General features: G+C 43.5%; 1 protein-coding gene across 5 annotated transcripts in view; it reads right to left on the bottom strand.

Annotated features, from left to right (window-relative positions):
- Positions 1-15,239, bottom strand: part of SEMA3D (semaphorin 3D) — a 119,115-nt gene that overhangs the window by 47,367 nt on the left and 56,509 nt on the right. For all 5 annotated transcript variants that reach the window (XM_081957239.1, XM_081957242.1, XM_081957240.1 and 2 more), the window contains exons 4-6: positions 14,530-14,592; positions 10,602-10,721; positions 8,289-8,382 (exon numbers count right to left, since the gene is read on the bottom strand). In XM_081957239.1, the coding sequence (XP_081813365.1) occupies positions 8,289-8,382; positions 10,602-10,721; positions 14,530-14,592 (277 nt within the window). The remainder of the gene's footprint in view (positions 1-8,288; positions 8,383-10,601; positions 10,722-14,529; positions 14,593-15,239) is intronic.

Raw genomic sequence — 15,239 nt, 5'->3', positions numbered from 1 at the left:
TCCAGAGGTATGTCTCTATGGAGATTCTCAGTCACGCGGTTTGTGCTTGCCCCAAAGGTGCGTTTTCCAAAGGCAACTGGGCTTTGTTTTTCCTTGAAGACATTTTGCTTCTCCTCCAAGAAGCTTCTTCAGTTCTGAATGTTCAGAAGTATTTAGTTTTTCTTCCTTCAGAAATGAAGAAGCTTCTTAGAGGAGAAGCAAAACGCCTTCAAGGAAAAACAAAGAAAGCCCAGTTGCCTTTGGGATACCGAGAGGTGTAGATAAAACAGGGTTGAGATTGTGCCTATGATCACACAACCACATTGTGCTTAAGGCATCAGACTAGAAACCAGGTGATTGTGAGTTCTAGTCCTGCCTTAGGCACAAAACCAGATAGGTAATAACCTTGGGCCAGTCACTTTCTCTCTGCCCTAGAAAAGAGGCAAGGGCAAACCACATCTGAAAAATCTGCCAAAAAAAGCTGCAGGGACTTCTTCTCCAGGCAATCACCAGGAGTCAATTGTGCACACACAAACACATTAAAAACAGCAAAATGGCAGAAATGTGTCTCGCCAATTGTGTCAAAGATGACTTTGGGTGCTTGGAGGCTTCTTTGTGACCTTGGACAGAGTGAGAAAGGAACTCCTTCAGATATCCTCCCTCAATTCTATACCCATTGAAATATCATACACACATACAACAACTTTAGGAGGAAAATTATCCACGTAAGCAAAATTGCCTCTGCTGATTTTTACACACACTTGATTTCAATTTATCAAAACATTTCCTGGCTGGTATTTGTGGATAATTTGCTTTTCTGCAGTCGTCTAATGGTAAAACAAGCCATTTTTATCCAGGATAAATTTCCAAAATTAATGCCATAATGGTTCAGTCTGAGCAAATGAGTTGAGAGAAAGAGAAACTGTGCTGGGAGGGAGTAATCACGAACCTCAAGGAGAGAGAGGTGAGAAGTTTACAGGACAAAAATGCACAAAAGCATGCCCAGAAACGAGAGAAGAAAGGAATGTTGGCAACAAGAGAAGTGATAGAGAGGTGGAAGTAAAATGGACCTGGGTTTACTTTCCTTCTCTCCTGTTTTTAATTTTTCCCACTATTTCTTCCAGCTCTTTTTCTCCCCTCTGCTTCTTGCAAACTGTTGCTTACCCAAAAGAAACAGCACAATGGCTGTGTTGTAGGGCCTCCTGCTTGGGCAGGGAGTTGGACTAGATGACCTGCAAGGTCCCTTCCAACTCTGTTAATCTGTTTAACATCTGTGTACGTCTTCACGTGCATTATTGATTCTACTGCATCAACCTTCTCCAAATTGAACTCCTGCAGAATTTTGGATGACAGTTTGAAGAGGAACCAAAATATCCGGAGGGCATCATCAGATCAGGCTGGGTGTTCAGAGGCATTTGTGCAACAAGAGGGAGCTTTAGTTTCCCAGACCTTCTTAACATGCTTTGTCTTTTTTTTTCCTATCAGTGTTGTGGATGATAGGAAGGAAGAAGAAATACATAACATCAGGTTCCAAAAGAAGCTACTTCAGCAAGATAAAACAAGGAACTGTTGTTAAACCTAGTGGTTTCCAGAGGATTTATTTCAATAAATTGCATCTCACATGCATGGGATGGGATGGGATGGGATAGAAGAGAAGGGGTATTGAACAATGATTTTCCTAGTCAAGGTGCTTGAACAGGTCCACTTTTTTCTTTCTTTCTTTCTTTCTTTCTTTCTTTCTTTCTTTCTTTCTTTCTTTCTTTCTTTCTTTCTTCTCCTTTCTTTCTTTTTCTTCCTTCCTTCTCCCTCTCTCTTTCTTGCAATAACCAAAAAGTCATTCTGTCAGGTAAAAATCCCTAATGAAGAATGGATTGTATAATGAAAGTCTGCCTATTGACAGAAAAGGCTAAATGACGGATAAGTCAAAGGGCTAAAAGAAGCAAACCCACCCTTGCTTCAGCCTTGGATGACAAACGTCCTTTCAACACCAGCCTTCTTCTTTGTTCTGTGGCAGGTCTGTGGTTTTGCGTTGTTTTCCCCTTGGGAAAAGCTTGTGATTAAAAAGTAAACTTCAGATAGGGGGGAAAACGCCATCCAGGGTGCTGCACCTGACAAGCAAGAGTCAGCTTTTAAGAAAGAGATTATGGCTTAATTTGGCATCGCTTGTCCCTTTTCAGGAGTAGCTCTCCCAGGAGAAGAAATTGCTAAAGTTCTCCAGGAAAGTGAAAAGCTTTTGAAAGAGGGATTTGGGTTTTTTCCCCTGACGCTTCTGTGGTCGGTCTGTCCACATATAAAAAACGGAAGATTAAGGGATTGGTTGATATCCTACCAGGACTGCATGGAGTCCTCTTTAAGCTGCACCAGCTCTGACTGTGGTGGAAATTTCCTCTGCTACAGCTTTGGTGGAAGGCATGAGAGGTTCCCAAACCAGATGCCTGTGGTGATGCAGCAAAAGCTTCGCAGCCACAAGAGGAGCCTCCCCCAGCTTACAAACAGCTCCCTATAAAATAGGACGGAGTGTGGAGGCCTTTAATTTGAGTTGGCCCCGGATAAGGAGCGTCAGGGTCAAGCTAAAGTCACAAGCAACTTGTATCTGCAATGCAATATAGAATGGATATTCTTGAATTCTTCTTGAATTAAAACTGGAGGTTTCAATTGAGTTAGACATGAGCCCTGAACTGGAGGGCACTCTTCTCCTTCTCCTTCTCCTTCTTTCTCCTCCTCCTCCTCCTCTTTCACCGAGTCAGGGTCTTGCTCTCCTGGTGGCTTCAACCACTGTTAATTGATATTGTTATAGTGATCTAATTAGATCCCTACTGATGCAATGCACTGCCACCAATTTGGATTCCTGGCTTTGGCCAGGCAATCCAGAGGTGCCAACTGTGTCCCAAATATGGGGAAAGAGGCTAATGTTACATCTGCAGCCCATTCTGAGGAGGAATTCGGGCTCCTTTCAGAGAGTGAGTGTAAAAACCAGGATTTATTGATTATGATTTGCAAATCATCAGTATTGTGTCCAGTGTCAACGAGAAGCTGGAGCCCTATGGCTAGTAACCTAATGGGCAAATTGTGTATCTCTAAGAGACACGGTGTCCTAACTACAAAATAATCAGCCTTTAGAGAGCTTGTAAAACCGTTAATACTTCCTTAAACGGCTAGCTAAGTATCGAATTAATGATATATACGGCTAGGCCTCCACAATACAAATTAAACTGCAATATATAAGTTGATCTGGTTGCTTCTGACAATTATGTGACTTTGTTTACCAAATGCTGCTATAATCTGTTCCGTTGTGAGGAGATATATTACTATAAGCCCATCGGGGTGCAGCTTGCAAGATATGATAAGAATTCGATTCCATCCCACGAAGCATCAATTTCCTCTGCTTTCTTCATGCTTGATTTAGTTTTGAAGGTTTTTTTAGTGGATTTCTAACAGTTTTGAGACCAGAGAAAAATGATTACACTTAATTGGCCGAGACTCATTCTCAGATAAGGGGATTTTCAGTTCAGTTTTCCAAATCTCTAGTATTAGAAGAATACTGTAGGAAGTAAGTGCATCAGAATTCAACTTTATAGATTTGGCCTTGGTTATCTTAAGCGTCTACTAATTCAACTCTTAAAAGTTTCATCTGCCATGTGACATTTCCAAGGAGGACTAGATATGTTGAGAAATTTACTATCCACTGGAATTTCTGTCTTCAAGAAAAGAAGACTAGAGAGCCTCCCAATAATCTTTTTTTTTTAAAAAAATCTTTTATTACCACTTTGAAAATGTAAAGCATTTCAAGACAGACAATCCCTTCTGTTCTGGGTTCTTTATTTTATTTTTTACATAATGGATGACTTAGATCTTAGCAAGGTCAGGACTCGGAATTATCCACCTCATTATCTGAGAATAAAGGAAGAATATTTATCATATTCTCTTTTTGAACTGTGACCAATCCTTCAAAGAAACAGACTACAACATCTCTTCTGCCATAAATTAAACAGGAGAAAAAGGCCAGGTACACTCTTCTTACCTTACAACAAGACATTATAACTTGATGGACAAGTTAAATGGAAGCGAGCCAAAAGGGGAAAGAAAAAAGTAGAAAAGAGGCAGCTTGTCAAAGGGAATTCTTGGTCGTGTTGAAGTGAAGGGATTAATCTAGCATTCCAGGATGGCAGATACCTGACTCCACCAAATATGATTCTAGGACAGGAAGAAGACAGAGCGATATTGTACTTTGACAGGGCGCTTTAGGCTAGGATTTTAGCAATACAATAAGGGCAGGATTTTCTTCCACATGAAATGCACTTAAGCACGGAGACATCAGGGGTCATTTTGGAAGGCATGTACAAATGCAGCCCACATCAAAGCGAGGATTTGGCCAAAGAAACTCCGGACTTGCGGGGGTTTTTCTGCAAACTTCTCTGATTTGCATTGGGATATCTGCACTTCTCTGAATTTTGCAGTGTAGTTCTCTGATTAAAACAAAAAACAAAAAACCAAACACACTGACATTCATACATTGGGGGGGGGGGCAGCCCAAACAAAAATGTATAGATTGGACAATGTAGACAAATTTGTGTTGAAACCGGAGCCACAGTAGATCTTCAGACAGGCTTTTAAGACGTTAAAGCAGACATACAAAAATGAGGCAAAGCTAACACTCCGTGGGAAATGATTCAGCCATTCCTAATTGAAGGGTGGGACAAATTCATCTCCTATTATTTAAGCCCAATGAATCTGCAAGCAGATCTCTGAATCTTTCCAAATCTTGTAGTTGATTCTTTCCAAATCTTGTAATCTAAGATCCCTTTCCCTGGAATTGCTCAGAAGCTCATCTACAATACTGTAGAATAGAATAGAATAACAGAGTTGGAAGGGACCTTGGAGGTCTTCTAGTCCAACCCTCTGCCTAGGCAGGAAACCCTACACCATTTCAGACAAATGACTGTCCAACATCTTCTTAAAGACTGCTTTCACAACTTCCGGAGGCAAGTTGTTCCACTGATTAATTGTTCTAACTGTCAGGAAATTTCTCCTCAGTTCTAAGTTGCTTCTCTCCTTCATTAGTTTCCACCCATTGCTTTGTTCTACACTCAGGTACCTTGGAGAATAGTTTGACTCCCTCTTCTTTGTGGCAACCCCTGAGATATTGGAAGACTGGTATCATGTCTCCCCTAGTCCTTCTTTTCATTAAACTAGACATACCCAGTTCCTGCAACCGTTCTTCATATGTTTTAGTCTCCAGTCCCCTAATCATCTTTGTTGCTCTTCTCTGCATTCTTTCTAGAGTCTCCGCATCTTTTTTACATTGTGGCAACCAGAACTGAATGCCATATTCCAAGTGTGGTCTTACCTTGGCCTTGTAAAGTGGTATTAACACTTCATGTGATCTTGATTCTATCCCTCTATTTATGGAGCCTAGAACTGTGTTGGCTTTTTTGGCAGCTGCTGCACACGGCTGGCTCCTATTTAAATGGTTGTCCACTAGGACTCCAAGATCCCTTTCACAGTTACTACCATTGAGGAAGGTACCACCTATACTGTACCTGTGCATTTCGTTTTTCTTGCCTAAATGTAGAACCTGACTTTTTTTACCATTGAATTCCATTTTGTTAGATGGTTGAAAAAGCTTTGTTCCATCATTGATCAATGACGTCATTTGTCAGAAAGTAACTTTAAGGCTAGAATGAAGGTCAGTTTTAGTATTTATGCCCTCACAATCAAATTCTTAATATTAAATTCTTGTAGAACATAACACATCAATTTCACTTCTGTTGCTATGCTTAAGCAGATTTATGGCACTTCAATGATGCTAATCTCTAAACATGAGTGGTGCCCTTTTCCTATCCTACAATGCACATGAATATTCTTAATCAACCATTTATAATAATCTCCTTAAAATAGAGTTTATTTTAAAGAAATATTTGTTTATATGGAATCTAGATTGTCAGGTGGAAATATATTTTGAAAATCTGAACATTTGTAGGAGAAGCTAAAAGCATCTCTCTCTCCTCCAAGTCCTTATAGATAAGCACAAATTGTTTCCTGCTTTCTGTTCTATGCCTGGTTATTTGTTAATCGGAGAGGTTTATACCATGATTATTTTAGCGGCTCAAGATGGGTTCAGCAATAGAAATTGGCAGGCAGAGCATAGCAAGATGTATCTTCCAAGAGAATCTAAGAGATCAGCCAAGCAGGTGTTTTTGCAAGCTGCCCTAAAAACCAGCAAAAAATCTACTGAGCTTGCAAATGTTTTCTAGCTACAAAAAGCATCTATTCTTCTGATTATTTTTATATGCAGTACAATGGAAGGAGTCTGCTGCTCGCTCACGAAGCTTCTCAGGGATATGAATTACTAAACACATCTGTGAGGTTTGTGCACCAGGAAACCCTGGCCTTACTCCAAAGTTTTCACTTCATCATAACTAAACAATATGATTTTACTGTGATGACATGATATTGATCTTTTATTGATTATAATGTGCAGAGCCCCAGAAGGAAGGCTGTCTTAGTTCCAGCCCTGCAATGCTTCCAGAACCTTCCTTGCCCCTCTGCCCCCTAATATATATTTCCAAGGAAGACACCCTGCTCCAGCTACCACGATCTGAGCAGGTAAGATTCTCGGTCTAAAGGATGAAGAACCTCTAGACCAATGGTTCCCAACCTTCCCAGTGCCGCGACCCTTTAATACAGTTCCTCATGTTGTGGTGAACCCCAACCATAAAATTATTTTCGTTGTTACTTCATAACTGTAATTTTTCTACTGTTACGAATCGTAATGTAAATACCTGATATACAGGATGTATTTTCATTATTACAATTTGAACGGAGAAGAAAGACAGTAAAAAAAAAAGGGTCGGTCAAAGAGAAATCCAGTACTAGGTTGGATTTCCCCTCCTATTTTTCATCTTGACCTACTGGTTCTTTATGATTTATCAATTGTTGTTTGTAACTAACGATTGTAACTATTATTTTGACCTATGACCTATTACTTGCTGTTTATACGTACAGTGAGTTGGTGCACTGGGGATAAATTCTTTGTGTGTCTTATCACACGTCACCAATAAACGTTTCTATTCCGATTTCATTCTATTCTATTCCATCCTATTCCTATTTCATTCCCATTCCATTTTCCTGTTCCATTCCATTCTATTCTAAGCATAGAAGCTTAAAACTTAAAACTAAAAAGATGTAGTGCTCTATTTTTTTCCAAAGCGGCTGAAGATCTTTTGTGACGGCTTCCTTTTTTCCCCTCCGCCCCTAAACTCCCGGAATCCTCTCGATCCCAAGTTTTCCAACCTCTCATTCATTCATAGATATGGTGGGAAGGAAACGAAGGCGGGTCTCCTTGTGAATGGACGGTTTTTACAGAAAAGGGAAAACCCGAATGCCTGGAGACAGCTGCCGCAGAGCGCCCACGTGAACTTCCGAGTCTCCGAGGAGGAGGAGGAAGAGGAGGCTGCGGACTGAAGGGACATTGTCGCCATCCCTCCCGCCTCCATTCTCGGCTCCTTCTTCCCGGCGTCCCCTCCCCTTGCCGCTGGGAGACCGAGCTCGGGCCGGCCACCTCTCAGGTGCTCCACTCTCCCCCCTCCCCTCGTCAAGCACAGCCATCGGATCCGCCCGCCGGTGCCTCTTGTGTCACAATTGGCTGGTCGCCGGCTGTCCTCGCCCCGCCGCTCCTGTCAGGTAGCCCCTCCCTTTCACAAGGCAGCACCTGCCACCACCGCTTCTCCCCTGGCTCCAAACACTGGCACACAGGTGTTTCGGTTCCTAAGACCATCGTAAATAGGTGCTTTCCGATGGTCTTAGGCGACCCCTGTGAAAGGGCCATTCGACCCCCAAAGGGGTTGCGACCCATAGGTTGAGAACCGCTGCTCTAGGGAGAGAAGACCTCCGCTCCAGCACTTGCCTTCCTTCTCCCTAGGAAGCTGGGATGCAGTTTTGCAAAGACTAACGGTGACCAGTCCACTCTAGTTGTCCCAAAGGTGCTTGTTTTCTTGTTTTTTCTCCTTGAAGACATTTTGCTTCCCATCCAAGGAGCTCCAGAACTGACGAAGCTTCTTGGATGAGAAGCGAAAAGTCTTCAAGGGAAAAAGAAAGAAAGTCCAGTTGCCTCTTGAAAAAGAACTTTTGGGACAACCACGACCATGCATGACTGAGAGCCTCCACAGACATCCAGTCTGGTTATTAACAGATTCAGCAGAAAGGAATTTAAAAAAACCCATCCCATTTTAAAAGAAAAGAAAAACTCAAACATGTATCCGTCTTAGCCAAGTGACAGAAAAATCGCCTCTTGGGAGAGGAATTCTTACCTGCCATGACCGATGCGAAAGGCTGCTGGGGATCAAAGGGGCATTTTAGCCTGCCGGATTCCAAGTTGTGAGTATTAAATCTGAACATGACATCCTGCACAGAAAGGAGACACATCCATTAATTCAATGCTTCAGGTGGGAGGAAGTCTGGATTTAAAGACAGTCGGCCATTATACTGTTGAACTAGGACTGAGGAGATCTGGAGACCAGAACTGAGGAGACCCAGGAGACACCTCAGCCATGGAGGTCCTGGAGCTGATTTGGATCAGACACTCAATCCCACCCTTACCTTCCCCCCTCCCTCTGCTGGGAGAGAATATTGGAGGAAAGAGTGTTATGTGCTTCCTCTTGGATTTAAAGCAAGATAAAGAAGTGAAGAAGAAGTAGAGTAGATTATGAGCTTCAATCCACTCTACAGATGTCTATAATTAATGAATGGCTTGCATGGAGGTCTCTGTTTTCAGAAGCCCTTCTTCAAATGCTCTTCGCCCTTCCCTGAAAAGCTCTACAGACACATTTGCTGCTGAAAGAATATTCTCTTCTAAGGCCAGGAAAGAGTCAAATGTCTAGCAAGGGGTTACGGTTGGGGTTGGGATTGCCAACTGCCCATTGGGTGCAAATGGAGACATGATGAATTAGGTTTGAGTACACATCCATTGACTACACTGATATAATTATAACCAAACACTATATATATATATTTTTTAGACCAAAGCTAGGCTACTTAGCACTTCCCCTGACTGTTTTCTGGCTACATCAAGACTGCCTCAAATACAACCTACCTGTCCAGCAGTGACAGAGTAAAAGAAATACTGCAAAAGAAAACAGGCTTTTAGACGTTTCCCAGAAAAAGTATTTTTTGGTTTTTAGAAAGGACAGAGGGTGCCAGAGCAATTCATGGAGAACAGAGCCAAGTTACACAACCTAACAACCTCCAGCAATGTTGGAGCTGTGATCCTTCCAGTTTCCAATTGGCCCAACTCATTTATAAAGCATTCGGTCCAAATCCATCATTTTAAACGGTGCCCTTCCCGGGTCAGGCGGAGGGGAAAGTATCCAGGGCTATGAACGGCCTTTGCCACCTGTTATCCCCAAGGTGGCATCTCTTTAATGCTGCTCAGAAGAAAGGCCAGAGAAAGACCTTCGCACTCGGGTGGCTAAAACCCTCGCAGAATTCTGCCCTCTCAGAGAGTTATCAGCTGGCCAGATTTCTCTCTGGGACATTTAACCAACTGGACAGGACGGTGACAGCTTCCATCCCACCTGCACTTACCCCCATGTGTTTATTATAGGTATGACCGAGAGACTCCTATGGAATTTAGATTAAATTTGGCATGAACTTTGGTGGCAGCCGGCCTAGACTCGTAATCACGTTGTACAAAAGTATGCAAACCTCTTGGAAAAGGACCCAGAAAGCTTAAAATCAGGTTGGAAGGAATCTGCTCTCTAGCCAGACATTTATTTTTCCTAGGGAACGTTATCGGCAGGTATCCCCAAGGCTGACTGGAAGACAGCCCTCAGATTAGAGTCTAGACATCGCCAAGGAAATGTGGTCATATTTCTTGATAATTAACAGAATTAATATAGCAGCTATCTGGCCTTTTCGAGATACAGAACAAAATAGAAAAAAAATGATGCTACTGTAGATTTTTTTATTTATGCAGAGAGAAAAAAGTTTTAAGACAACAGAGATAAAGTATTTCTACTTCACTTTCCATGTTGGTTTGTGGGGTGGTGACCACGTTTCAATTTCAGAGCAGATATTTGGTACCATAATCTTCCTCCTCCTCCTCCTCCTCCATCACTGACTATGAACTCTGTAAATCTAATTTCACCGCTCATCCATAATGCTGAGAGATGGACAAAATCTTCAAGGGGAATCTTGGCTCAGCAGGCACCAGAAGGGGAATGATGGAGCTCCGGAGGGGAGACTCTGCCCACAGCCTATTCAAAAGGATTCCGGGGGTGTTTTCCTTTCATTTACTGCCACCCCCTGCTGGCAAAAGGCATCTGATGGGCTCAAATGTGCTCCCGAGACCATCAATCACCTGATAAAAGCACGTCTGTACCCAACCACATTAATCACCTCATCTGAGGTTGGCCAACATATCAATATTCAAAAATGTGAGAACATAAATTCTTACACGATTTGGTAAAAACCCCTCACCCTGCCTGGTTGACGGCAGCATCTGCTCAGATCATTTTTATAAGACCTTGTACACTCTCTCTCTCTATTTCTTCTTCTTTTTAATTTCCATGGAAATGATGGATGCTAGGAAAAGTCATGGTCCATTTGGGGAAGGATTAAATTACCTCTTTGTGTGTCCCGAGATCGATGTAGCCACAGACCGGGTGAAAAGCTCCTGTACCACAGACGTAAACATGAGTCCTGTTGTAAGGCTGAAGGACCCTGATGAAGTTGGCACATTCCGTCTATTGTGAAAAGAAGGACAGGCCACATCAGCGGCTATTAACATCCAGAGGGCAGCCCAGAATGCTGCTACACAACACTCAGGGAAGGCACCGAGAAGGGGAGCAGTTGCATTTCTCCTGCAAGGCTGCCAGCTGGTGAAGAGGGCTCATTATACTTAAAAATAACCCCTGGCTTTCACACTCTGCTTGGGAGGTTTTTGTGTTGCCCGAATCAATAAAGCGCTGCTTTTCTCCCAAGAAAGGGGGCTTACAAGGGGATGGGGATGCATCTTTTGAATACCCACTTGCTTATTGTAACCAGGTCAAACCGAATGTCTTCAGTCAGCCCCTGTGTGAGGAAGGGGGCCGTGGGCAGCAAGAGGTGACAGGAACAGACAATAGCAGAGGCGAAAAAGGGATATTAAGCAGCTTTATCTCAGAAGGGTTACAAGCACATCACTCATCGGATCCTTTCATCCCCCACCTTCTTGAATTAAAAGGGGTTGGGGCAGAGGTGGGTTCCTACTAGTTCGGATAAGTTCAGCCGAACTGGTAGTAACTTGGCTGCTTGGGTTGCTGGAACCGGCAGGGACCCAGGCCTGCCACGCCCCGAAGTGCTTCTCCTCCAGCGCCGCCATTTTGATCTTCGGTTCTGCGCATGCGCAGAACTATTTTCATTGCATCACTCCCTTTTTAGGTGCAAATGTTCACGCACATGGAACGTTTTGCACGCCAAACTGGCAGTGATTCCGGCAGCAACTCACCCCTGGTCTAGAGTAGGTTTCATCTTCAGGGCCGCTCTCTTTAAATCAGTCACGGAGGACTGCAGAAATGGCTGTCGTATCCCTTTGGAAGTCTTCTCCTGTCAACCTCCTTTGCTCGGGAATTGCTCAATTTCCACAGAAATCAAAAAGGGTTGCGGGACAGACGGTGCCTGGGTGTGTCCCAACTCCTGTTGACTTCAGAGGGTGGGTGGTGGGAGGGGGAGCCTGCTTACTGCCCTTGTAATGAAGGCTGCCCTTTTCCCTCCAAGCCAAGGGTCTTGGCCACCCTCCGGCAGCTGAGCCTTTCTGCCTGACTAGGGTCCTCCTCACGTGCCCTCCCCAAAGGCTGCTGGGTCAGAGCCCTGATTCAAAGTGTTTGGAAGAAGGGAAACGTCTTATCAGAGGTTTTGCTTCTATACATTAATCACACGGGGGGCATTTCCAGGCCCAGCAGCCCACATTAGCCTACCACCCGTTGGTTTCTCTTTTAATAACCTTCATTTGAGAGTTGAATGTATTTTGCAGCCTGCTGTGCAGCAAATCCCTTATTCTGCAAGAAATATGGATATACTAATTTTTTGAAGTAGAAGCAAAGTTCTACTTCGTGGCCAGAACTCTTTGGCTTGACCATCCTCAGGCACTTTCCCTTCCTTTTGTCTCAAAAAACAGCCCGGTTGGTCAAAAATACCAGCAAGCCGCCCTGAATTCATTTTGCAGCCCATTTTATTCACCTTCCTTGCCATGGCCGGCAGCAGGAAGCCCCTCGTGTCGCTGGTCTCAGTAGAAACCAAAAGCACGACTTTAGCGAGCCAAAGCTGGGTGTAAAAGCTGGACCCACGGAGACTTGGAAGAAAAGTCCCATCAGATGGATCCATGTAGGAGGTGGTGGGTGGAGTGGCCAGAGCTGGCTGGGTTGTCTTTTACCAGCTGGACAAAATCCCCGTGATTAGCTGAGCAGGACAGGTCCTATATCAGCACAGCTTCGTAGCTGAGGAAAAGCCAGGGGGCTTTTTGGCCAGCTGCTTGCTCGTTCCAACGGATGTGGTCTAGAAGAGATGCCGAGGCCCAAGGAGAAAAGGGTTCCTGCCAGCCTTATCTGGCTAGGTCTACAAGGGTGAACTAAAACAATGTCCCTGCAGGAGCGGGGAGAGGGGAGGCTTCCTCCATCACCCTTCCTTTGCCTTGAGATGATATGAAGTTTCCTGCAGTCTAGGAATCAAACGGCACCTGCAGATGTCAGGGGAAGTTCAGCTCCACCATCTGCCATGGGAAGGGATGGAGAGAAAGAGAGAGAAGAAAACAAGAGCGAAGAGGTGGACGTAGTTCAGACAGAACAGGAAGAGAGCGGCATTCGGGAGCTGCATCAAACAAATACATCATAATGATAATTTGTCTACAATGTATTCTCGACAGCTAGATTGCCCTCAAAGGAGGGACAATCGGCTGGAAAATCAATTTATGTCATTTATGGAGTGGGAGTCTGGGAAAAGACCTGCGGTTGATGTTACTGGAAAAGTTTCAGTATTGACTTTGAAGAGGGACAACATAAGCTGGAACAAAAAGGTGTGTGTGGGGGGGGGGGGGGGAACATGTCCAGGTGATGTATGAGAAGAAGCAGGTTGCTGCATATCCAATTCCAGCTTCCTTTCTCTCTTCCTGATCATCCTTAGGTGGCTTCTTGCAGCAAATCACATCTTCATAACATTTCCAGTACAACATTCCACATATTGTAATGCCATTAGGGGAATAATGGTGAAAGGGGTTTTTTTCTTTAGCAAAAAGAAACTAATATTCAGAATACCAGATGGAAGCATAAAAGAGAAAGTGGAGTGAAATCAAAGCGTTGAAGTTTTTTTTAAAAAAGCATTCTGATTCCTCTTCGTGATGGACCCCAAACTTTGTGTCCAATTGTGGACATCTCTTTTTAGGCCAGCGATGAACTGCAGCCTGATCAGAGATTTCTTTCTGAAGAATGGAAGGGTTGAATGCCGTTGGGCTGCAAAGAAGAGAAGCCTACAAGATGCCATGATAACTTTGTCAAGAGTCATGTAGAAGACAGGAAAGAATTATCCCGATTGTTTTCCTCACAAGACAAAACAACAACAATATGGGTTTAAACCAAAGATGTCCAAACTCGGCCTCGTTAAGACCTGTGGACTTCGACTCCCAGAATTCTCCAGCCAGTCTTGTTATCTGGGGATTCTGGGAGTTGAAGTCCTCAAGTCTTAAAGTTGCCAAGGTTGGACATCCCTGGTTTAAACCATTAGATTCTGGTTAGATATCAAGAAAAAAAGTCCTACGATAAAAGCTGTTCAACAATAGATTTCCTCAGCAGGTGAGGGCCTCTGATTGGAGCACAAGGAGAGCCTTTATAGTTAATTTTGTATCTCCTAGACTAGATGTCTCTAAGACCCTTTTTCAAGTTATCCACTCTGATTCTGTGAAATAACAAATCTTGGAGGGATGAAATAATATATTCAAGGGGGCTTTCCATGAAAAATGGCAGCAATGCTTTTTCCCCTCCTGTCTGATTTTCATTTGCGTGATTGAGCTGCCATGAGATGACGGATGGAGTGGACTTCTTGGCCAAACCAACGTCTGAATGCAACATCTCATTATAGCCCCCTTGGGCATCAGGAGCAAAGAGATTGAAAAACACTGAAAAACGCAGAGGAAATCTTCAGTGGAGCATTAATCCCAACCAAAATGGCTCCTGCTTTGACGGTGGCAACATTTTTGACTAATCGTTTTATTTATGGCTGCAGGAGAAATTAACGAGCGTCTCTTTGTGGCGAAGGACACGCAGCCCTGTTAAGTGCAGCCAGGGAGCCCCTTCTGACTCAGGGTGGGTGTAAACCAGGCTGAGTAAACCATGAGTAAACCAGATATAACCCCCAGGGACAGCGCTGTGCCAACACTGCCATGAGCTCCGCAGCCGAGGCTTTGCTAGAGATCAAATGAAAGAGACGTTAAGAACCGCGTGCATTTCAGGCCACCCGATTCCCCCAGTGCACAGATTGCAATCGTAAGAAGACCGAGAGGGAAAGAAAAAGCAACATACTTACATGGGCATCTTTCCCGGCTAGTTTACATAAATCCACTTTTTCCTTTGCTGCGGGCCAAAATATCTGCAATTCATTTAGAAATGGGTCTTAGGATCAGATGATTTTGTTATTCTTGACTTAAATTATATTTATACATTCACTTCTCTATTACATCAGCATCCAAAGACCTCAATGCAAGGATGAGGCAGCCTGTGACTAAACCCCCGCCTCCCTCTGTGCAGGCCCAGACCTACGCTCAGGACGGAGCTGGCATTCAACAGCCACAGGATCCTCGCCTACCTGAAAGGTATCGTTTCCTCCTCCCCCCTTCCCCCCCCCACAGCAGTCCCATGAAAAAAATAACAATTTTGCAATAATTTCATGTCTGGACAAAAACCGCATGGACGATGCGTTGGTTTTTTTAAAACGCTGGTCATCACCTTTCAAAGAACAAGATTTTCCTGGCTCTCAATATACTAAAATCTGATGTGAAAGAAGGTAAAATATTTAACAAGCATTAAGCACATTCAATAAAATAAAATATGCAATCAGCAGCTACATTTAAAATTAAAATTCAGCTAGAACGCATTAAAAGTCCTGATCGCGTTTTCCATTTTCCATTCTATTATCTTATACATAACATGGAAAACCTGAAATCAGAAAAAAGAAATACCAATAATGGAAAGCTGTAAAAGTGTAATTGTGATTTTAATGTTTGGAAAATGTCAAAT

This window comes from Natrix helvetica (assembly GCF_964273705.1).
Source record: "Natrix helvetica genome assembly, chromosome: 6".
NCBI classification, from domain to species: domain Eukaryota; kingdom Metazoa; phylum Chordata; class Lepidosauria; order Squamata; family Natricidae; genus Natrix; species Natrix helvetica.
The sequence above is the reverse complement of the archived record's forward strand: the minus strand, read 5'-3'. Positions and strand labels throughout refer to the sequence as shown.